The 24,472-nt window shown below is 39.2% G+C and overlaps 3 protein-coding genes across 3 annotated transcripts in view; 1 reads left to right on the forward strand and 2 right to left on the reverse strand.

Moving 5' to 3' along the window:
• The window catches only part of LOC145485132 (uncharacterized), a 248,317-nt gene that overhangs the window by 194,705 nt on the left and 29,140 nt on the right, over positions 1 to 24,472 (reverse strand). The window lies entirely within an intron of this gene.
• On the reverse strand, positions 74 to 9,585 carry LOC145485670 (dehydrogenase/reductase SDR family member 7-like). The gene is made up of 7 exons (XM_081464304.1): positions 9,577 to 9,585; positions 7,572 to 7,607; positions 6,902 to 7,094; positions 5,239 to 5,285; positions 3,483 to 3,602; positions 2,546 to 2,718; positions 74 to 1,070 (listed from the first exon to the last, which is right to left on the reverse strand). The coding sequence occupies exons 1-7, from the start codon at positions 9,583 to 9,585 to the stop codon at positions 968 to 970; spliced, it is 681 nt and encodes a 226-aa protein (XP_081320430.1). The 3' UTR covers positions 74 to 967.
• LOC145485118 (uncharacterized) lies at positions 19,283 to 22,222 on the forward strand. Its single transcript, XM_081463795.1, has 3 exons — positions 19,283 to 20,400; positions 20,868 to 21,387; positions 21,653 to 22,222. The coding sequence occupies exons 1-3, from the start codon at positions 19,283 to 19,285 to the stop codon at positions 21,959 to 21,961; spliced, it is 1,947 nt and encodes a 648-aa protein (XP_081319921.1). The 3' UTR covers positions 21,962 to 22,222.

Below are 24,472 nucleotides of genomic sequence, written 5' to 3' on the forward strand. Positions count from 1 at the left end.
AACTAGCCGAAATTTTGCTTGCGAACGCTGATGAGCTGAACTTAACTCTGCCGAAGTGTTCTCGTCCTCTTTGTAAATATTGTTAGAAGAAAATAACCAATAATTTTGGATTTAAGTTTGCGACTTTTTCACCGCAAAACATTACCGGTCTAGATGGAAAAATCTAGACCGCTTTCAATATCGATTTCAGCCAATCAAATTCGTGAATTCGGTAGTTCCCAGTCCTTGTGAGACACAGCCATGTAATAAATTGATAAATTGATATATTGATACATTGATGTATTGATGTATTGATGTATTGATGTATTGATGTATTGATGTATTGATGTATTGATGTATTGATGTATTGATGTATTGATGTATTGATGTATTGATGTATTGATGTATTGATGTATTGATGTATTGATATATTGATGTATTGATGTATTGATGTATTGATGTATTGATATATTGATATACTGATATATTGATGGATAGATGGATGGATGGATGGATGGGTGGATGGATGGATGCATAGACTGATTGATTGACTGACTGACTGACTGACTGACTGACTGACTGACTGACTGACTGACTGACTAATTGATTGAAAAATGATGTAAGTCAACAATCAAACAACGCGTCTACAAGACCACCTCTCAAAAAACGCGCACTTGCGCTTCTGACTTAGCTACTTTCTTATAAAGCTTACGGTAGCTAATCTGCTGACCCCAGTTCTTCAAAGCGCCGAAAAATCTACCCAGCGGATAAATCACCATGCAGTGCATAGTGTAGTTTGTTTCGTCAACACTTATCCACTGGAGGGCGATTTATCCCATGAATAGCGTAATCCACGCTTTGAAAAACTGGGCTTTGTATGTTGCGTATCAAAAAGTACATGATCGGTGGAAGGTCTCTAAAATTGTACATATTTGATGTACAGAAGGGAAAGGGGGAAGTGCAATGTTACATCATTTTCCCGACTGTTCTACATTTCATTTTTCAAACTCTTTGACTTGTTGCTTTCTGATGAAGACTTCTTGTCCGTGTAAAGACTTTTTATGAGTTCCATAAAGAACATCTTAGAAAACCTGGAGATAGATGACAATGCCACAACATTCAAATCAAGGTACAGTAGTCTAAGCCGGGGGAGGGGGGTGACATTCCGCTGTTAAAGGGGTGGGGATACCCCCATCTCGTTTAGGGGTGAAAATTGTAGATTTTGATTATATGCACACTTGTCAAATTGAAATACCAAGTAAGCTTTCGTGTGGAAACGATATCTTCACTCGTTAAAGTAACATGTTACCTTCACACACATTATGATTACGTAACAAATCGTGCCTTCCGCAGCGAAAATGAAATGGTTTCAATTAGTAATTCGTTGGTGTTAAAATAATAAATTGAACATTACATGGCCGCTTGGAGATGCGAAATTACTCTTCAAATGTCGAAAATACTTCACTCATTCACTGCATTCGCACATGAAATATTTTTCAACACTCGGAGAGAAATTTTGCATCTCCAAGTGGCCATGTAATATCCTCTAACATCATTTACGCCATTTAATAATAATGTTCAAAACAGAACACGTAAATATGTTTTTACCCATCAAGATATCGTTTAGGGCTGCATATGGTGGTCATGGTGATCGACGAGGAATGAGGTCTGCAAATTTCTTCAGAGATGGAAACATTCGATGGCCGTGCCTTAATTTATGTGTAACTTGTGAATGGACTCTTTTTTGGGGGGTCAAATTGCACGTACTAACAAAGAGTGACTATTTTTGTGGTTTCAAAAAGGCTTGATCATAACAACATTGAGCTGAATGTTTAAACGAAGTTTGGGTTAGACCTGGTTTTTGACTAAATCGAGGTTTAGACAAGGCCTCCAAACACCACGGCTAGGCGTGGTCTAAATCGCATTATTTAAATGCAGTCGAGCCGCATTCCGCGGAGACCAAGTTTAAGCGCGGTTTAACGAACATTTCTATTATTTTCCAAAAACCGCGTGTTCAGAATTTTGAAGAGACCAGATGAAAAACTGGCGTCAAAATCTCGAAATGCAAATTTTAGCCAAGAAGAAAAACTTCTACTTGCCGAGCTCGGGAAGGTATATCCCGATATAGAAAACAAAGGATATGACAATGTCAGCTTAAAAAGGAAACAGTCATGATGGGAAAAAGTTTCAACGCCGGAAATCCCGATGGTAACAAAAATTGGCGTCATCATATTCCTCTAAAGGATTAAGCCTATCCTGCAAGTGTCGGATTCTTTGAACACGTCGAGTATTAGCCCATTGCTGTAGGCGTTTATATCTCAAACTTCCATCCATGACAAAAACCTTCACTAATAAAACGTTAGGCTATGTCTAAACCTACTCAAGACCAGGTCTAAGTTACTATTGTTTGCAAGGCTGTGTTTAGACTCCGTTTAGGTGGGGTTTAAGATAAGTGACGTTTAAATAACCCGGTTTCCCGGTTGAGACTTCGTTTAAATATTCGGCCCATTAAGTTTAACTTAAATATCATCACATAAACTGACTTGTGACATTGTACAGCACATACCATCTATAGAGGTTTGGGAAGTACTGGTTTAAGTAGGTCATTAGTAGGGCTGGTTCCCTTGAAATCCAAACTTCATCCAAGTTGTTTGCAATGCTTACTACCATTAACTCTGCACAGCGCTCAGTCGACATTATTTGAACGGAGTCAGATGCACCTGGTGGATCTGTAAGCTTCTGCAAGGACAAAAGCCTTGAGTTACTGGAAATTTTTTTCACAAATATGCGAACTGTCGCAGTTACATTACTGATTGTCAGTTGTTGATAGCTCTTCATTGTAAACACGCAAAGTCGCTTTCTGCCCTGCAGACACAAGACAGCACTGTAATACTCATGTCTAGATGTCTCTGTTCCCATTTCAATTGACCGATCAAAGTCTAAGATGTCTAATGTAGCTGACATCCATGACAAGTCAATTAGGAAGAAAACCCTGCTACTGGCATTGTTTCTCTAAAAATCGAGTCAGTATAACAAACTGGTATGAACCCTTACAACTATTGAGAGCTAAACACTGTCGAGTTAGTGGCATTTCGGCTAATCTGTGTGCTTTTTAGGCTGACCAAAAGGTTACAAGGTAGGCAATGCTTCAGAATGGCATACCATAATATCCCAGGAGGCACTTTTATTTTCTCTCTATACACAGAAGCCTATAGGCAAGAGTGTAATACCAAGAAAACACAAGTACCAAGTGGCATATTCCACAATTGTACACCACAAGAAAGTATTGCATAACCATTTTATACCATGTCATAGAAAATACAGCGGCCAACACAATCAATGCAGCACATGATGGGGTAGCTGGTTGTCTGATACCATTGAGCATATTTAATGGCTTTCCTGTATTCTGTTTGGCTGTATTTTCTATGCCAATTGGTACTAAAATACACAATTGATTACAAGTTGCATAGATATCAATTAAGAAACATTATCTGTTTTCTTACCTCATCAATGTTTTCAGTGAAAGCATGAAGAGAGATGCTTGACTTGACTGGTCCTGGCAGAACAGTCTGTACATGAATGTTGTGCTCAGCCAGCTCCAGCCGTGCAGTATCAAAGTAGCCCTACCAAAATGATAATGGCAGTAAGTACTATGCATTTTCTGGCCAAGGTTTAGCGTTGTTCCCAAGACAGAGCCATTAGAGAGCACTAGCCAGAGGTTTGAGGGGAAACAGAACTAACTGTTTCCTGTGGGATCAAGCAAGCATATAAATTCTGAAAGAATTCATACATGTTTCAAAATTTTCCATTTGACTTGAGACTTATTAGCAAGCTTGATTTTCGCCCCTCTCTCAAGTCTAGTCTGTCAGGTGGGTAATTAAGCCTTTCTTGAGACACAACCTGATTATGTGCCATTCAAACTATTGTTGAACCTTATGAGGTTCAATTCAAATACTCTTGTTTCCTTGGATATATAAGACAAAATCAAATTTGGATAATGATTTATGAAAGGCTGAGAATGGAGTTTTTGTATTAATTAAATAACGCAAGTCCATTCATAGCATATGTCCAAACGAAGTTGTTCAAAAATAGATTAGCTGTACATTCTCCCGCTACTCCAGCTCCATTGAGTTTGTGACAAATGATGCCACCGTCAAACATCTAAACATCCACAAACGTACGAATGAGAAACATTTCCAGAAAAACCACAATTCACTTCCACTCGAACGAGCTCAGCAACAACTTACTTGAAGGATAAGCTGGAAACAGCCATCCATTGGTACGACTTGCTCGCAACTCTTTTCACGTGAGCCTGCTGTTCTAACAACCTGGTGTTTCCGTAGAAACCAATATAATGAATATGTTTCACCAATTTTCCTTCAATGTGGATGTGGCAAAGTTGAGTAGATGGTAGCCTGAAACGCGAGAGGCCACCCGGAGATCAAATCCTCGAGGACACAAAATTATCTTTTTTCACTTTTTTTCTTATTAATGGATATGTGTATAAATATATATATATAAAAAAACGTTTACCAAAACACAGCGTTTGCCTTCCGAAGCTTAAAAAGCATTATAAAAAACTTTCACCAAAACACAGCCTTTGCTTTCCGATGAAAAAATCATCTGGAGCTTTAACCATTCGAGAATTTGTCCAGCACATTGATCGATTTCGAACTCAAAATATGCTAGCTTTTGTCAAGCCCTAAGTTACCACTAGTGTCAGATAGGATTGCAAAGGAAAAACAATGATAACTTTCCCTTACAATCGAATTGAGGAGGATGAACCTTGAAGTCTAAATGAAGCTTAAATGCGACTTGTATCCTGGTGTTACATTCAGGTCAATCATACAGGGTACTACTTCCATTGAACAGCACTGAATTGGTTTCACAGTGAGAACTTCAAGCCAAAAAACATACGCACGTAGACCGTGCAGAAACGATCCACGAATAAGAGACATTGCCACAGAGACAAACCACTTGGTGAATAAATCTTTTCAACTTGGTTGCAAGAGAGTGCAATTGCTTTATATATTGGCCAGCGGATGTAGAAAAAGTTAACAGGAATCGAAGGAAGGACGAAAAGAAAGAACACAGGAAGAGTTAAAAACTGGACAGAAGACAAAACAAGAAATAGACAGTCTTCCGCCAAAAAAAAAAATTAAGAAAAAAAAGTGTGATTTAGCCATGTGTTGAGAAGTGCCAGTAATTTCTACATGTAGCTTACAATGGTTGCAGAACTTCACGATACCAATTACATACCTGCAATGCATGTTTACTCGCGCCATAAGTTGCTGCAAAAGGTGATTCTGCGAAAAATAATTTAATTTATACATAGCTATCAGACTGGTGTTAACACAGATCAACTCACAAAATCTTCTTGAAAATCAAGTTGCAAGTTTGGGGTAACTCCTTTAACTGCAAATCATTAAATCACAATTTCATGCTCTACAGGATCAATGTCATTGCTTTAATGATGCTGATCCTGCATACCTATTTTAACTTTCAGAATTAACATTAAAATTGGGTCATCAATAATCTCAAGAACTTCGACCTGTCAAGCTACTTACTGTTAAGGTAATTCCTCTGGAATAAAAGTGACAATAGATTTTTGTTCAAACTTTGTCCACTGAATATTTGTCATATGCCAACTTCAATTTTGAAATAAAAAAGGGGGGTGCCCATGCTCATCAAGGAGCAGTGAGGCATTGAAAATGCCCCATTTTGGCATTATTTAATGCTTAATATAAAAATGCATTCCCAGTAATTGTAAAATCTTTGTGAGCCCAGACTCATAAGAATACACATTAAACTACAGTCAATACATTGTGTCGGACACAACTAAACATTTTAAGTTTGATTCAGACAGAAAGCTAAATCCTTGATTAAAAATTTAAACCAAATTTCTTGACGTGGTTACCGACTGCAAAATAGAAAAGGCCACAGTGTATCTGCTATTTTTCTTATTTATTCAATTTTCAGCAATAGAAATTAGATCAGTCTTTTATCATGCAAAGCTTATGATTAGTTGATTACAATGACTGGAAAAAAAATTGGGGTGCCCGTGCTCGTTGGTGAGCTAAAGCCATTTTTCAACTGACAGAGCTCAACATCAAGGTAAATCCATCATGTTTTCAATATGCGCATGCACGAGCGCACGCTAATGACGCCATAAATTATGCGCAGTAAGGATGCACGATGCAAATGTGAGGAATGACCTTAAAGTACATGTATTGAAGCTGACAATTCAAAGGACGTTTTGACAAAAAACTACATGAATGTGTACCATCATAATTCAGTCAGTCAGTCAGTCAGTCAGTCAGTCAGTCGAATAGCCCCTTTGTACAAACAACCATATGATATAAGATCTGCCACACTGGATGGCAAATTTTGCACTGGGACTTCTTACACACAGAAGCTATTAACTCACTCAGGCACAAAATTTTTTTGTTTTGGATTTCCCAGTGTGCAGTTTGCTATCCAGCATGGCAGATCTTATACCATGTGATCGTATTGTGCAAAGGGCCTATTGAGTGAGTGAGTGAGTGAGTGAGTGAGTGAGTGAGTGGGTGAGTGAGTCAGTGAGTCAGTGAGTCAGTGAGTCAGTGAGTCAGTGAGTCAGTGAGTCAGTGAGTCAGTGAGTCAGTGAGTCAGTGAGTCAGTGAGTCAGTGAGTCAGTGAGTCAGTGAGTCGTGAGTCAGTCAGTCAGTCAGTCAGTCAGTCAGTTGGTCGGTCGGTCGGTCGGTCAGTCCGTCAGTCAGTCAGTCAGTCAGGAGTCATGTCATCAGCCACTCATTTCAAGACTTTTCAGTTTAAATTTATAAAACAAGTTTAACAATAAATTATTGCCCCCTGCAGTTAATGAATATTTTATAAACCCAAAACTCATAAAATTTATTCATTCCAACAAATGAATTAAAATTACCAGTTTTTCCAGCAATACTGCTCACCACCACAATCTGTCCCTCATGATGTTCAATCATATGTGGGAGAACTGCTTTGGTCAGAGAGATGGGACCAACAACATTTAAATCCAAAAGTGCTCTATCCACATCTAATGATGTTTTTTCCACCAAGGCTTTCTGTGACCTACCAGCATTGTTCACCAGAATGTCAACCTACATTAAGAAAACAACTCTACTGGTACCAGTGCTTCATTATTGCCTCATGTTAATCTGCTGAACACTGTTTTCATGGATTTTACTTTTTGATATTTATTAAGGTGCCTAAAGTAACAACAGTTCAGTGCATGGCGATCAATGTTAACTGTGCTATTTTTTAACGAAGACTAGTGAGAAGCACAAAGGAAGACTTCTTTTAGTTGTGAGAGGCATTTCGTCTCTATCTGAGACTTCTTCAGGGGATGATTACAACTAACATTGAACAGCACATGTAGCACATAAACGTGCCTAAGTTTCACTTCCCATGGAAGTGAATAACTGCTGAAACAGGCTGTAAACAGATGTTACAAGAAATGCCTTAATGCATACATGTATGTTATTGCGTGTTGTTATATTTTGGGGGCCATTGTGACGATTAGCACTAATTGTCTCAGATAGACACGAAACGCATCAGAAATAAACGAAAAACCTTACAACTAGAGGAAGTCTTCCCTTGTGCTGCTCGCTAGTCTGTGATAAAAAATTAAAAAATTAACATTTTTTGTAAAAAAATTAAAAAATTAAAAAAAAAAAATGCACTTGGGCAAGAGTTAAAGAAAAACACTAAGTATTGTACTCTGTATATAGAAATAATAACTACTTAATAACCGAGAGTGAGGTCGTTACGGGAAAATCTCAAACTGAGGTCTTGCCGTATTGACCTCGCTATCGCTCGGTCAATACGGTAGGCCCAGGTTTGAGATTTTCCCGGAACGACCGAACGGTCGAGGTTATTAAGTTGTTTATTATATGGCTCATCAATAAAGAGAAAAATCATTCGAGCGGAAGTCGTCAATTTACATCCGGCGATGCGCGCGTTTACCGATTCATTCATCGTCTCAAACCTAGGGCAAAACTACACAGTCAGTGAATTTCACCACTGTATTACGTATTCCGTTAAAAACACTCATTTCTTTACGGAAAAGTCACTGTCACAGCCTCAAAAACGTATTTTAGTATCGTGGTACCACAAGTTGATGGGGAAGTTTTTCCGACTTTTGGGGCGAAACGTCAACGCATATAGAAAAGACAGCAAGTGCTTCAAAATTGTCCAAACCAACCGTCTTTTCGGTGAAAGAAAATACTAATGCTTCAGAATGCACTGCTCAAAATAAGCTTAACTCGATCTTCGCATTCGCTTTCGACAACATATCTTCGCCTTCTTCATTCTGGGATTTATGGATGAACATTTCAAGCCTTGTGAACGTCTGCAGTTATCAGAAACACTGCTACCGACAGAAACCGCCCGATTGTTTACATCTGATGATCCTGGAAGCTGATTTACACTTGCTTGTGTCAAAGCGAGGGAATCTATTTGACGAGAACTTTGACGGAGTTCAATACTTCGGCAATTGCTGTGACTAAGATGATAACTTATAAGTTTCTTTGTGGTGTTCTGCTCAGGATGCATGGCAGATCTGCCGATGGTGTTTTTTACTTAGCGATTTTAGCTTTACTTAAGACTAGGCAAACTTTGATTGTTTTTCACTAGTGCCCGCCAAGGTTACCGACTGGTAAGTCATCTATATAAATCTTATTAAAGAAATATGTCTAAACTTTTAGCTACTGATATTCTCGTACTGATTTTAATCGGCTTTCATCGCTTCAATGCGCTTAATTTTCAGAACCGGGCTCTTCCTAATTTGCATAATTCGTAATCGGCCCGTGGGCATTACGGGAGAATAATGCCCTACAATTCAGTGACAATTAACCAATCAGAGCGCGCGTTATATCGGCCACAAGCCAAAGCCATATAATAATGACATTGTTAATATTCCATCAAAAAAACTCTGCAGAATTTGAAGTTCTTTAACTACAAAAGTTATCCCCCCCGCAGGGTTTTGGCCACCACCCTAGGATTCCCCGCGTGTATACATACAGCGAATTTCAAAAAAGTAAGAAATGTGTTGGTAGTATGCAAAGCGTTCTCGATTTGATGAAACTAGGTGCACATGGTGGTCTCGGGTAATGTAGCGCAAGGAACACAGGCTCACAAAACGGCTAGTAAGAGTGGTGTTGGGTACATGGAATTCTTGATATCAAGGTTCTTGCAGCCATGAGTTCGTGTTTCGCCATCTTCTAGCAGCATTTCAAGGTTCTTGTAACCACAAGTTTGTGTTTTGCCATCTTTGAGCAGCATTTCAAGGTCTCCCAACCACAAGTTTGCATTTTGCCATCTTCAAGCAGCATTTCAAGATCAAAAAATACTCTCCAATTACAATATATACGCAGCAATATGGCCTGCATGATGATTTTAACGTGATCAAATGAATTCACTTCGAAATGGCCGAGATTCTCATCTAGGACAAATTGAAAATGATTTCAAAGATCCTGAAGATGGATTTTGGTAGAAAAACAACTCAGAAGGTATCGTAAGAAATTCTGAACATTCTAGGAATTTGATGCCAGTGTTATATACCCTTCCGATCGCCAGTTTTACCTTTGGCATCTCGTTTATTCGGATCGTTTATTTGTATTGAGTAATCCTACGAGGCGTAGAGCTCATGTGACGGTTGGGTGACTTTACAGGGATCCAAATGTAAATGCAATTGTTTTGCAGCATTTTCGTTGAGGTCAAAAAGCTTGACTCTAATTTGCATATATGGTGACTGTAATGCGATACTTCTGATTACGTCTCGGAAGAATATCAACTTCCGTTCTGCTTTCGAGATACGTTTGCTATCTTTGCTCATATATCAAGACAAATGGTTTGTTTCAGCATCAAATTGGAACAGCAGAGTAGTTTGACTTAAGTTTTTGTTTCGCTATGAATTTTTAACCTTTTTTCCCTATAAAGTTCTACTGAGTGAAATTTTTGTGAAAGAAACATTAGTTTCCATGAAGGCAATGGAACCTTTTTTTCCAGAAAGTACTTTTTACGTCCTTTCTAACGAGATACGGTAAACTGCTCTGCTGTAAATACTTTGTGAGAGTATTATGTAGAGAATATCATGTGATAGAATGAGTTAAACAGAATGTGTTGGTTTAGTTAACTTAGTTAATTGTTTGGATCATACTCATGGTAAGATGCCTAAGTTACTGGAACAGTCTGAGTGATATGGTTTACAAAAAAAATAAAATTTTTAGTTCATACAAAAATGTTCAATATTATTGTTTTCAATCAGCAGAAATGAAAGAAAGCGGGAGCAGATTTAATTGTGAAACAAACAGTGATAATTTATTCATATGGTGATATATTAAAGTCCTTTCTTTATCTAAGTGGCATCCAAATTAAAATAAAATTACAAATCTTAATGAAGGAATATTTTCTGTAGACTGGGACTGGTTAATAAATTATACATGCAATATTGACATGACAAATTGCATCTAAGAGGCACCCTCTGTAATTTTCAACTATGGCCATTTGGACCAGAAAAAATCAAATTCCTCAAACTTTCTCAGATGAATGGTCTAGATAAGTGATTCACAAAAATATAACTTTCAGTTCAATTCGATTGGTATTTTAGCGCTGGGGCCACCATCTTGGTTTTGCCCCTCTAAGAGGGCTTTCAGCGGCCATTTTAGGGCACACTTTTAACAATTTGCCATACAAAGAAAACGATCTAAATCCGGGTAAAAACACTTAAGTCGAGACAAGCAAATGTTTCTTGTTACATTGAGAGGCTGTTTTGGCAATTTGATCATCACCTGATTTTTCTACAGAATTTTAAATTTCTTCCCTTTCGGACTACTCATGAAGCGCCATAAAAAAGGCGAAGTTTAAAGGAAAATATCGCCAAAAGTACATCACTTGAGATCCCAAAACTACCCTCCACTTAAAGAGCAATGTCTCACCTGTAAAAACATGCAATAAAATTTTGGGGCAGTTAAAACTGTAAAATGTTAGAAGAAGAAGTGTAAGCTGTGCTTTTGTCAACAAAGACCGCCGTCCTAATTAGCATAATAACGTGAAAATAACGATGCACAGAGAAAATAATGATATATTCCACTTACCTCGCGACATGCCGACAACTGGATGTTCCACGATGCCTCATGTTATATTTCAAGTATGTTTCAGCCACATTTTCGGTGCTTAGTGTACGAAATCACTCTCAGACATCGCCACGGTTAAGCAGATTTCAACTCTCCGAAGCCCGCTTCATAACATCTATCAATATTATTTGTCTTTCGCCTCATAAGCCGCCGTTTACAAGAAGTTTAACAATTTGCTGAGATCCTAACTGACCCAGAAGTCTGTTAGCAGCCTTTAAAATCCTCCTCTTAATCGAGGATTCTCATCAAGAACTCGTTTAAGCTCAGTTCTGTTCTCATCTGTTGTGCATCCGCCATTATTCCACAGATTGCGTTACATTTGACAAATGCACATTCCAACGGGTAGGGGTAGGGTGGGTAGGAAGTGAAAATGTAACCGACATTAAAGCCATTTTACGCATTTCTGTGTCTAAACTAGTAACTGGCTTTCCCAAAATGATTTGAACACGAGCTTCTGCTTGCAGGTATTTTCTAGGTCATTTTTTTGCAGGGTAGGTCGGGGGGGGGGGGGGTCGTGTATTAAAAAAAAAAACGAAAAAAAAGGAAACGGTAGACAGTATCAGGTCAAAGGATTATGATCTGTGCATCTTGATCAGCTTTCTCAGTTCATCAGTGAGGCCCTATTAGGGGTTTTCGGGATACTGGATATTTGGGTAAAACGTTAATAGGATGCAAGAAATTTAGGGGAAATATTGATGGGGTAGAGCATGTTTAGATCAGATAAAACAGGACATTAATTGAGTAGGAAATCGTTGAACTGGATTTAACAGTATACAAGATATTTAGGACAAAAATTAATAGGTTTAGGGATACATCGACACCCCCCCCCCCCCCCTCCCACTATGGAGCCTCAACAATGGTCAGCTATTTAGGATAAAAGAAATGATGTATGTCAACTGCTATAAGCATTTATTCTGGACTCTTAGTGCTTGTATCACGTTGAAATATGAAAGTTTTGTATCAAATGTTTGGGGTTTTAAGGTTAGGTAACGCAGCTCCTTGTTAGTAATTTCGAAGCCCACACTTGTTACACTGAATAGATAGATAAAGACGGGGCTGGAGAAATAAACAGAGAATGAAATGTGTCCCGAATTCTGTACCGTTTAACACGAATTTCTTACATGGCAACTTTTGTGTCTGCAAAGAGATCGAGGCACAACATTCCACATTATTGCTGTGTTTAGACTTGAACGGTTTACCGAGGTATCAGAGTTTACTAACCTAGGTAAACATTTTCCGTGTGTAAACGCCAACTGATACTTTGGTAAATGCCGCAAAAGACAAAAGAAATTTAACCGAAGTAAAAGTTGTAATTACCCTGTGATCAGGCATGGTTACAGTTGGTAACCAAGGTCAAGATGCCAGATATATCCGCTTGTGGCGGCGTAATATTTCATTTCACGCGGTGAGCGGATTGTGCGACAAACGTTTCTTTTCCAGTTTTAACAATCTTGGCAGATAACATGGAAAGATTGGCTCGATCTTCTTACGGCGAACACTCCGTCGCGTAAAAGAAAGCATTGTATTTTTCATTCTCAGTATTACTTACAACTTTCTCTCGATAGACTTCGATCCTTTGTTGTGTAATTATTGTCGATATATTTTGCCACCAGGGAGGATGCTGCATACACAACGTATCCACGTTTCTACGCATATAACAATGCTTTCTCTGGGTATGATCAAGCAACTGAATTTTCGCCGCAATATTATGGAATACGGTCCTCGCCTATGAAAATTTGCTCCTGTTCCACTGCGGTGGGATCCTCGTGCAAGTTCGATTTAATGACGTTGTTAATGCAGCGCGCGCGAATGTTGAAAGATCAACTTGAGTTATTTGAGCCGGTATAAACACTGGAAAAATTTACCAAGGTTAAGTAACTTGACCTTAGTAACTGTTTACCTTGGTAAAAGCTCAAATGTAAACAAAGCATATATTTGTAAACAACTATCCTAATCTCATTGACAGCCATTAGTTTTTGACGAGAATTTTCATTTATTACAAACAGAATACGGATAGAACTCCAATAAAAAGCCTCTTCCTTGTTTTTTTTGTTCAGCATTATACTCGTGTCTTTCGCTGCCCGAAATGCCATCAAATGCTGCGAAAGGCAACAGACTGACAAGCAGTGCGCAAGAAAAGTTTTTCTCGGGTCAGGAAACGGTCATAAAAGTCGAAGCAATTAATGTAGCACAAAAGATGAGGCGCTCAAAAGATAAGGCCAGAATTAGGCGGTTCACCTGTGATGAGTTCCTGACTCCTTGCCACGTTTAATCCTTCCTCTCGAGAATGGCTTCCAAGCTCAGAAACAGACAGGAGAAGGTCCTCCAAGAAGACACAACAGCCGCTGAGAATCAAGCTGCAGCTATTTTTGACAAGGGTCAGTTAACTCATCCAATTGCTTATGAATCATTCCACTTGTGTGCCTTAAACGCATCTATAATGTCTTTAAAAAGCTAAGCGTCAACATAAGTGTTTCGCTTGATAGATGCGGGTATTTTAAAGCGCCCTGCTTAGGGTCGAAAACTAGTCCTGTGCAGACATGCAGCTGTGTTCCATCACAGAGCTGAACGACATTAGTTGACAGGTGTCACAGTGATATGTATATCCCCGTGATATGTGTATCCCCGCACACATATCACCAGTGATATGTGTATCCCCCGTGGGGATACACAAAACACTGATACGCGCCTGAACATTCAACGAACAAAATGGCGACTCGGTTGCGAGGTTCCGACGAGCGCTGTAAAGAGTAGAAGAAACCAGAAATGAATTCGCGCCCAACGGAGCAGATTAGGATTTCTTGAGTTTGGTTGAGTTCCAACCGACTCGATTGTATATCTGACTAAAACTTCGAACAGCGGATACGCATATCACTAATTATTTCATGGCGCAGTGATCTCAGTGTGTATCCCCTAAACACAGCCGTTAGATTGGCTATCTACCTGATCGAAGAAAATGGCCAATTATTGCCGAAACGCGCTGGCTGCTTACTCGCTACGACGTTTATGCCCAGGTTGAGGTTTGCGGAGTTTGCAACTCGAATGTCTAAATATCTGAACTGAAATCGCGTGCACTGAGGGGATACACATATCACTAATTATTTCATGGCGCAGTGATATGTGTATCCCCAGAAACACAACTGTTGTAATATAGCGCATCAACCTTGTCAAAACTGCAGGCAATATTAGCACCCGACGTTTTTACACGGCTTGGGTTCACTGAAATTTGAAACTCGATAATTCCACTAAGAACGCGTGCACGCGTGCACGGGATAATAAGGGATACACATATCACATCACATATCACTGATTATTTCATGAACTAGTGATATGTGTATCCCCATGGACACAGCTGTTATATTGGCTTTCTACCCAAGAAGAAAAATGCCCATAACATTTGCATTGTCAAAACTGGCTTGCTAGAAATATTCACACCCGGCATTTATTCATAGCTTGGGATTTCTGGAGTTTCACCGACCTCGGTTGTACACCGTCGCCGACCGCATGCAGGGGATACACATATCACTCATTATTACATGGCGCAGTGATATGTGTATCCCCTGAAGACAGCCGTAATCTAGGCTAACTGCCGAAGAATAAACGTCGAATATTGTGAAACGTGCTAGCAATATTCGCAGTATAGCAATGTATACAGCTTGAGACTTAACATATCTTACAAAAAGTCGAACTGAAAAGCGGGTGCAGGGGATACACGAGTGCCACTAATCATTTTATGGCGATCGGGTCGAAGCCGTGATATGTGTTTCACTCCACGAATAATTAATAATAATAATGACGGTATTTATATAGCGTATTTCCATATGCTCAATGCGCTTTACAACACTTTGCGGGGGTCTTAGACAAACTGCAATTGAGCAGTTTACAACGAATGAGGATTTATTTTTTACAGATGCCCCCAATGTAATTTCGGAACAAGACCAGGCCACAACACCGGGAACTCCATGCCCTACTCTTTGCGATAAGTGTGTGGGTTCTTAATTCAGATGCAAACAAGGCGATGAACAGTGGAGAATATGCGTTACTCGAGGGGTGAGAATGCACCGCGCAATTAATATCGTCCTAGAAATCCGGTGCCGTGAAACTCAAATTGAAATATATCTAGATCCATTTGGTGTTCAACTTTAAATTCATTATATCCTGCTCGCAGAAAACCAGTTAGGATCAAGAACACAATTCCAGCAGCAGATACGTAAACTTTTTCAACTACAAAAATTGAGATTTGTGTTTTACTGAAGCCTGTTTGGGTTAGTCGTTCGTCCAGTAAGCGACCGGACGACGAGAGCGCTTTCAAGGAGGATATTGCTTTTTAAAGTAGAGGGGAGGGGGTGGGGGATACACATATCACTGGTCGCCATTTTGGAGGGGATACACATATCACTGGTCGCCATTTTGGAGGGGATACACATATCACGGGGATACACATATCACTGTGACAGCGGCCGTGGGGTGCCTCAGGCTCATAACGAATGGTGCCAACAAAATACAAACGTGTTTGCGCCAGATTAAGAAAACGCGGAAAAAGTAGATCTTAGCCAGGGTTATTAGAATCCACAAAGAAAACTGGGGGGTAGTCATTAATTTTTCCGAGATAATTAGCTACTGCTGACGATAGCATTTTTCTGAAAAAAAGGTAAAGATATTTCTTCACAGATTCTCCTAAGGTTCGCCTTTACATGCAGAAAACTAAACATATTAAAAAACATCTCTAAACTACGTGGTAAGTGGTAACATAAAAACTACTTTTGATATGTATTTAATAACAGAATCGTCGCAACAGCACTCTGGCTTAGCCAAAATACAGTCTACATAACTTTTCCTCACAGCCAAAAACTAATGCATTGTCGAATAGGCTTACCACTTCCAATTCATACCATAAAATGTAGCTGTAATCACCCCTGTTTTAAAAGTTAAATGAGTTGTTTCATCCTTTCGAAAACTTTGTCGGTGTCCGTTACATTTTTCCCTCTTACTTTCCAAGTAAGTTAAACATTGACGTCTCTCGCAGTTGTTTTGCGCGCGCATTATGCCATCTACAGTTGAATTTCAGTATGATTTTTTCTACGGATACGATAAAAGCTAGTTTGTCAGCTGGAAGCCGTTCACAGTTATTGCTTAGCGATATGCTGCTTTTCTTGTAATCCCGGTTTTAGTGCAGGCTCGTAATTTTAGTGCGAAATTTGTTTCGGCCACAATAGGATTTTTTTTAAGTCGCACGCTTGGTAGGGTAGTTAAGTACGTCACTAGTTCCAACCCAAGCGCGCGCCTGGCGTTTAAACCATGCCTAAAAAAGAAGGCATCGTCCTTAACTGCCCTTCAGTAATTTTCTGAGCATTTTCTTTTCTGATGCAAAAGTGAAACGGCTAAGAGAATGTAAGAAGTTTCAATAAAACGTCCCTTATCAGTACTTCCTGCGCACTATTCGTCAGTCTGTTGTCTTTTGCAAAGTTTGATGGCACTTCCGGCTGCGAAAGACACAACTGTGCCGCTATATCTGATCTAAACATGCTCTACCCCATTAATTTTTTCCCCTAACTTTCTTGCATCCTGTTAATTTTTTACCCAAATATCCAGTATCCTGAAAACCCCTAATAGGGCCTCACTGATGAACTGAGAAAGCTGATCAAGATACACAGATCATAATCCTTTGACCTGATACTGTCTATCGTTTTCCCCTTTTTTTTTTTTTTTTTTTTTTAATACACGACCCCCCCCCCCCTAGTTTAGACACAGAAATGCGTAAAATGGCTTTAATGTCGGTTACATTTTCACTTCCTACCCACCCTACCCCTACCCGTTGGAATGTGCATTTGTCAAATGTAACGCAATCTGTGGAATAATGGTGGATGCACAACAGATGAAAACAGAACTGAGCTTAAACGAGTTCTTGATGAGAATCCTCGATTAAGAGGAGGATTTTAAAGGCTGCTAACAGACTTCTGGGTCAGTTAGGATCTCAGCAAATTGTTAAACTTCTTGTAAACGGCGGCTTATGAGGCGAAAGACAAATAATATTGATAGATGTTATGAAGCGGGCTTCGGAGAGTTGAAATCTGCTTAACCGTGGCGATGTCTGAGAGTGATTTCGTACACTAAGCACCGAAAATGTGGCTGAAACATACTTGAAATATAACATGAGGCATCGTGGAACATCCAGTTGTCGGCATGTCGCGAGGTAAGTGGAATATATCATTATTTTCTCTGTGCATCGTTATTTTCACGTTATTATGCTAATTAGGACGGCGGTCTTTGTTGACAAAAGCACAGCTTACACTTCTTCTTCTAACATTTTACAGTTTTAACTGCCCCAAAATTTTATTGCATGTTTTTACAGGTGAGACATTGCTCTTTAAGTGGAGGGTAGTTTTGGGATCTCAAGTGATGTACTTTTGGCGATATTTTCCTTTAAACTTCGCCTTTTTTATGGCGCTTCATGAGTAGTCCGAAAGGGAAGAAATTTAAAATTCTGTAGAAAAATCAGGTGATGATCAAATTGCCAAAACAGCCTCTCAATGTAACAAGAAACATTTGCTTGTCTCGACTTAAGTGTTTTTACCCGGATTTAGATCGTTTTCTTTGTATGGCAAATTGTTAAAAGTGTGCCCTAAAATGGCCGCTGAAAGCCCTCTTAGAGGGGCAAAACCAAGATGGTGGCCCCAGCGCTAAAATACCAATCGAATTGAACTGAAAGTTATATTTTTGTGAATTACTTATCTAGACCATTCATCTGAGAAAGTTTGAGGAATTTGATTTTTTCTGGTCCAAATGGCCATAGTTGAAAATTACAGAGGGCGCCTCTTAATTGTAATTTGACTGTGAAATTAAACACGCTGAAGCGAGACGAGGTATACGGGTATGTTAATTTAGTTTGAAAACGCAGTGTTAAGTGATATGCATGTTCTTGTTGTAAGATTGCTGTTGACGACGATATATCACATTCACTTGTAATTATTGCTTCTGATTATTTACTCTCATATGCAAATAAAAGTATACTTGGCAAAGGCAAATCCGTCGCCTGTTCCAGCTCTCGTGTCCCACTGTTTATTCGGCCTTGTTAATTTCTCTTTTATTCCTCTGAGTGCGCCAAAGTAATTTAGTCAACCATCATTACATGCCGTGAACATATAGAACAGTGAATATACACCTGCACCAGACTACTCTCACACTGCCTCTTGACTCCATTCTAGCTTTCACATGGCAAATTAGTCTCTCCTCAAAGTGTAACGACGGCTTAACTTTCACCTGAAGCTGATTGTAATTGAGTAAGAATAAAATTAATTCAGGCTCTGTAACACCAAGAGACAAACAATTCTTCTGCAAAAGCCAATACAAAAAACAGATTCAACAGACCAAATTATCATTGTCCCCGGACGGACGACTCAGAGGGGGGCCGATTTCGATTTGAAGTCACTGTAAACTACAACATTTACAAAGGACCTCGAGGAAATAACGAATAAATTGCCTTCCACTCATACAACAGAATTCATCGACACTATACGTAGCTATTTTTGTTTTAAATCAAAATGCATTTAATTTTATTGACCCCCTAATATTGATCACGTTGATTCAGTCAATCTCCCAGTAGAAAAATATCAACTAACAATAAACTAACTCGAAATAGTGCCTCATGAACGTGTGTATTTTGTACACCTTTTTATCTAGCGTCTTCCTTCTCTGTTGTCAGAGCTTGCAATTGTTTTGCCGAGATGAGACACTGTTACCCTGGTAACTGACTGAACGTGCTATCATTCAAAAATAAGGGCGTGACTTATTTATTTAGTTACTTTATAGGTCTTCTTCTGCTGAGTATGCGAGGAATACATAATATAACAAGATTTAACTAAACTGAATAAAATAGATTAAAGAAATATTTTGAAACAATTCATCCTTTATTTCTGATTAGTCCTAACCGACAAGCATTCATACAACGGTTTAGTTACTGCTGGTGTTCATTTTATATATTTTTCTCGACTAGCAACCGTTACTCCTTGGTTGCAAATACAAAACACTAAATATTCGGTGACAGTTTGAAACTGAGCTAGTATCACTGTTGCTTCTGTGATTTTCAATCGACACTCGACATTCACTACTTCGCTTCAATTCCAGCGGATAATGTTGCTTTTTATCTTCACGAAATGAATCTTTCAACGTTAAAGTTGGCGGTGGTTGTTGCCGTAGTTGTCGTCTGTTTTGGTCTAATTTTGACAGATGTTTGCCTTTTTGGCCGGCGAGAATGTTTTCCAAATCCGACAAAACTCAAAAACAATCTGGTCGTTTCTCTAGAGCGGTTGTCTTTCTTGGAAGATACAGCCACCGACAAAGAGGAGAATGTGCTTGACTCACCGAAGGGATTAAACCACCATGTTTGGGAAAGCAACTGCGTAAAGACCATTGAGACACTTTGTAATTTTCCAGTCTTTCCAAAAGCACCGGATAGAAGACAAATCATCTTTCGAACCGAAATTATAGCTCCAAAAAATCGTGGCGTGGATGGACACCGACTTATTGGTTACTTGCTTCCCAATTTATCTGGCGATTATCATTTCGCTGTTGTTTCAAATGGTTTTTCTGAAGTTTGGCTCAGCCCGATAAAGAGTTGGAGGGCAGCAAAGCAAGTTGCTTATATCAGCCCGCAAGATGTACCATCAACAATCAAGAAATGGGACTTTGAATCTTTAAAATCTCAGATTTCGACGAGAATTTATTTAAAAGCGAGGAAGCGATACTTCATTGAGATAATATATTCTGTTGGCGCTCGAAAAACAGGCGAGAGCTTTCTTCAGGTCGCTTGGAAAAGACCAGGGAAGTCTATGTTTGAGATTATTGAAGGCGAGTTGCTTTCACCCTACACAAATGACAGCGAGAAGGCACAGTACAAAATGTTTGACGATGAATTACCAGAGGCTCATTGTTGTGCCAAATATCGAAAAGGCTACGCCAACAAGTACATGAGGCCACCGATTTATCCCAGTTTAGAAAATACAGCGGTTAACAGGACGCTAGATTTTTGTGATTACAGACCGAGTTATCTTCTCGAACCTGATAATTTCGATAAACTACCTAAATTCCAAATCTATAATGGCGTGACAAAACATGTCCATCAAATGACAAGCTTCCCATATCCAAATACTGATGGCGTCGTAAGGAATCAAAAAGCCCATTCAGCTTTCTGGGCTGAAAATCCTTTAGGAGAACAAGAGGCGTGGTCTGTAGTGGAGAGATACATAGAAGCTATTGAGGAGAGTTACCCTGGGTAAGAATTTTGACATTGTTACAGTTTTGAAGCCGTCCATTCTACCAAAGATTTTCGTTCTAATTAGGTAATTATATAGTTTGTTTATTTATCGTTTTATTGGGGGATTTATTTGTATATTTTTTATATATTAATTTTGTTATTTACACAGATAAGTACCGAGTTTGGGTTTTTGTTACCTCTTTTTATTTGGCTATATCTCCATTCTGTTAATAAACAATTACGGATGAGTTTTCTCGATATATCCAGAATACTCAGGTAAAGTGCAATCAGGCGATGCAGATGGCACTGACAACACTTACCTTGATTACCAAAAAAAAAAAAAAAAAAAAAAAATTAAAAAACGCTTGCAGTCCCCTGAGTGGGGCGTGACTGCTTTGTACAATGTTCGCGATTGGCTGCAAAAGGATTCCAAACCCAACCGCTTTTGTTCTCTGTTTTTCTCAAATTCTACTTTTGCTCTACAGGAAGTACGAGCTTAAATCCATTATTCGCGTTGAGAAGAAAGAAGATCCCAAAAAAGGAAGCAGATATTTTCTTGAACGTGAAGTTAAAGATCTAACCACTGGTGCGAGCTATATCTTGGCAGAATATGTATTCCAACCAAAAGGTGAAAACGCCCGTTTATGCTATCCTAAGGGCCTGCAGTGGGACAGGACAGCGGATGTTTATCTTGTCCTCACGGCCAAGAACCTGGGTCGATGGGTTCATCATTTCATCAAGAACGTAGAACAAATTGTTCAAGAAACGAATGATGAACATTTACACGCGGTCATTTTTGACTTTGATAGCCCCGATATTGATCTAGAACAGGCTTTCAAGAGGAGCACTCTGAAGAACTACCATTTTATCACACAGCCTGGAAACTATTCTCGTACAATTTCTTTGAGTAGGGCAGTGCAGTCCATACGGAAACCTGACGCCATATTTGTCACTGTCGACCTACACCTAGATATTGGTAGTCAGCTGATTAACGACATACGCAAGGTAAGTACATAGCCACCATTCCTGTGCGGCAATGCCGATATCAATGACAAGTTCAATAAGCCGAAACTTTGTCGACTGGTATCCAAAATAATAAAATTGCTGCCACGTGTAGATGGTGCTAATTCCATTCTAAAGAGAGTCGCACATCTAAGCCATTATCAATTGTGTTGACTTCTGACTTTCATCTTCTCTTCAGATTATACACTTACATTAACGTTTGCTGAATCATTCAACTACACTACTATCTTTTTATTTTTCTCCCCAGCACTGTTCTAAAGGAAAGACGGTGTATGCTCCCCAAATCGTCTTTCTAAATTGCGGTAGAAGCAGCGCTTTACCCAGAGGTGTCTGGTATCACTACAGTTATGGAACAATAGCAATGTACAAAGAGGACTGGCAGAGATTCGGAGGATTTTCAAACCGTTTTGCAAACAAAGTTACGTGGGGAGGCGAGGACTGGGATATAATTGACGGCGCGGTCAAGAGCGGCCTAGAAATAGAGAGAAAACGTTGCCCATGGGTCTACCATTACTTTCACACTAAAGCTGGTATGTGGTCTAAAGGATGCCGCTAGAGCAAAGTGACACTGACATGCGCATTTCGGACACAAGGTAGCTGCTTGACGTCTCATGAAAGGATTAATTTTAACCATCACTGAATAAAATGAAGTACACCAAACAGCAGAAGTTGTAATCTCACATCAAATTTATCGCTTTCAGTTAATTTCAAGCTTCTTAAAATGATTAGTGGAGAAAATGAAAAAAGCTCTTGTAGGTGACGTCTACCTGAGACTGGAGACTTGGCCTTTTCATAGTGCAATCGACTTCGCAACGACTTCTGTGAAATGCTAAAATATGAAAAATCTACGCGAGGCAAGAATCCGAAATAATGGCAAAAATTGCACTTTGTCAGCGACTGCGTTTAACGCAAAAAAATGGGTAATAAGGTAGAGAGGTTTTCTGATTTCTGAAATTATGTATATAACCAAACAGTCAAACTACAAGCTCCAAACAAAAGCCTCTTGTAACCCAGTTTGTTCAAACTAGTCTTTTACTAAGTCCGCTAATATTAACAATCTCAAAATAATTTATCCCATTAGAGGTTTTCATACATAAACAAGTCTGCTTTGACCTTAAATGTTCAATTGGTTAGTTTCCATAGTTTTTAATTGCTCATCAACAAAAAAGTAACATTGAGAAATTAACAGAGAGCAGTTAGACGACAAAGAAAAATTTTGGTCGTTTTTGTGCGCTTGTGTAAGAATCCTAAGTGAAGGCAGGGTCTCTTGACCTCCTGAATAAATATTGTGAGCCAATTTAATCAATCAATAAATTACCAAACCATGTGCTGTTTCTTCGTGCCCCTGCGGAAAACACAGCACATAATTATAAACAGGGTTCCGTTACAAACATCCTTTATTTCATGCATTATTCCTAACTGCGCCAATTTATTACGTCTCTGTCAGATTATGCGATGTTGTTTGATGATCACGAGAAATTTGGCATGACTGAGATAAAAAAGCATATTTGGCCAAACCTGTTATGTGAAAGCGTTGTGCAACTGTCATGATAGTTTAAGCAAGTTAAATTGGACGTGAAGGTGAAAGAGCTGACGATGAAAGAGCTATCGTTTGACTGAAATAAACGGAATACGGAACACGCCAATATCACATCGATCACAAAAGAAACCAGAAACCAGTGGGAATGTTTTTTTATGCCAAACAAAACGTAGTGGATGGGGCGGGAAGGGTATTATCAATTGAACAAAGAATTCTATAGCTTAAATGACTTACTTGACACGCACTTTAGACGAGGACTTAGGAAGTGTTCAATCACTTAAACAGGTTTGTTAATGACGACAATCCTATCAAATGCGAATGACCCTGTAACCTGGTCACACTAAGTGACATGGCTCGGCAATACAATTAAATCATCTCGCAAGTTGGTTGTTCACAAGTCTGATCTCCATTGTCTATCGTTATTTGCGGTACCTTTTATTGTATTGAGTCGAAAATGACAGGAGATAATGTGTTATGATACACCTCGTACCTCTTAGGAGACAAAAAAATTCAAACAACTCCCGCAAAGCAGGATGTTCGTACCTCTTAGGGGTTCTTTTTCAAAATTTCCGACAAGCAACCCCGTCCTTTTTATACGGGAGTCCCCTTCCCCGGGCAAAGAATGTGCTGTTACTAATTAACCGGCGCTCAAGTTATCAATACATGGACTATCCTGAAGTAGTAAAAACAATCATTAAAATCATTAAGCTCCTATCCGTCATTAACAGATTGTCGAAAAGAAATCCTCTGCCACCATATCCAGCAATAATCACAAACTTTCTCTCTCTACCTCGTTGGACGAGAATGAAAAGGGTCACTCAAGTCTTGAGTGACATGTATAACTTCCGGAATGAAAGAAACTGACCGAAGCACGCAGAAATTTTAGACTTGATTTTTCTCTTCTCGTCAAGGTGTGGGCGCTTCCTTATATTCACTCACCTTTTTGTAACCTCTCTTCCAAGGGCTAGAGGGCTAGAGGTGTAGTTAAACATGGGGACAAGTTGCATATGTGGCCCATCGTGTGCAACATGTTATAAAAAAAAAAAAGACTTTCCCTTGAAATGCAGCGTGCGTTTTGACGTTTTGGTCTTAATTCGTTTGCACTTCAGCTGTACGCTTCTTTACTCCTTTTTCCCTCGCTGCCCTTTATTTTATTCGCTCGTTCTGTACCAGTTGAGCGAGGCCATAACAGGCTTTATGAAATAAGAACCAGACAAGACAACAAGTGCAGTTTAAATATCTTTTCATGTCCTAAAACATGATATGCGTAGTAAATATTAATCCCCTGAGATGGTGAGGAGAGCCAACAATTACATGGAGCCAATCAGAAGAGTTTATTATTGGTTCAATATTTTCTAATGTTCGAACAGGATTGAGTTTGTTGTAAGTATGTTAATATTCAACTTGCTCAGAGACTCGTTGGTAAAATATCGTTCTTGCCTTTTTGTGAGGACCTCGTTGCGATCAATTCGTTCTGTCAAGTCCGATTTTTTCCAAGCATGGCCCACGCGCTTGGCTAACAACAAT

This window comes from Orbicella franksi, chromosome 4 (genome assembly GCF_964199315.1).
Source record: "Orbicella franksi chromosome 4, jaOrbFran1.1, whole genome shotgun sequence".
In the NCBI taxonomy this organism is placed as follows: Eukaryota; Metazoa; Cnidaria; class Anthozoa; order Scleractinia; family Merulinidae; genus Orbicella; species Orbicella franksi.

Coding starts and splice junctions, on each gene's coding strand:
- LOC145485670 (XM_081464304.1), bottom strand. Junction 2,719..3,482: donor TCACTGAAAACATTGATGAG/GTAAGAAAACAG, acceptor TTGTCCTTGCAG/AAGCTTACAGATCCACCAGG. Junction 1,071..2,545: donor TTCCCAAACCTCTATAGATG/GTATGTGCTGTA, acceptor ATCTATCTCCAG/GTTTTCTAAGATGTTCTTTA.
- LOC145485118 (XM_081463795.1), top strand. CDS start 19,283: ATGAATCTTTCAACGTTAAAGTTGGCGGTGGTTGTTGCCGTAGTTGTC. Junction 20,401..20,867: donor ATTGAGGAGAGTTACCCTGG/GTAAGAATTTTG, acceptor TTTGCTCTACAG/GAAGTACGAGCTTAAATCCA. Junction 21,388..21,652: donor TGATTAACGACATACGCAAG/GTAAGTACATAG, acceptor TTTTCTCCCCAG/CACTGTTCTAAAGGAAAGAC.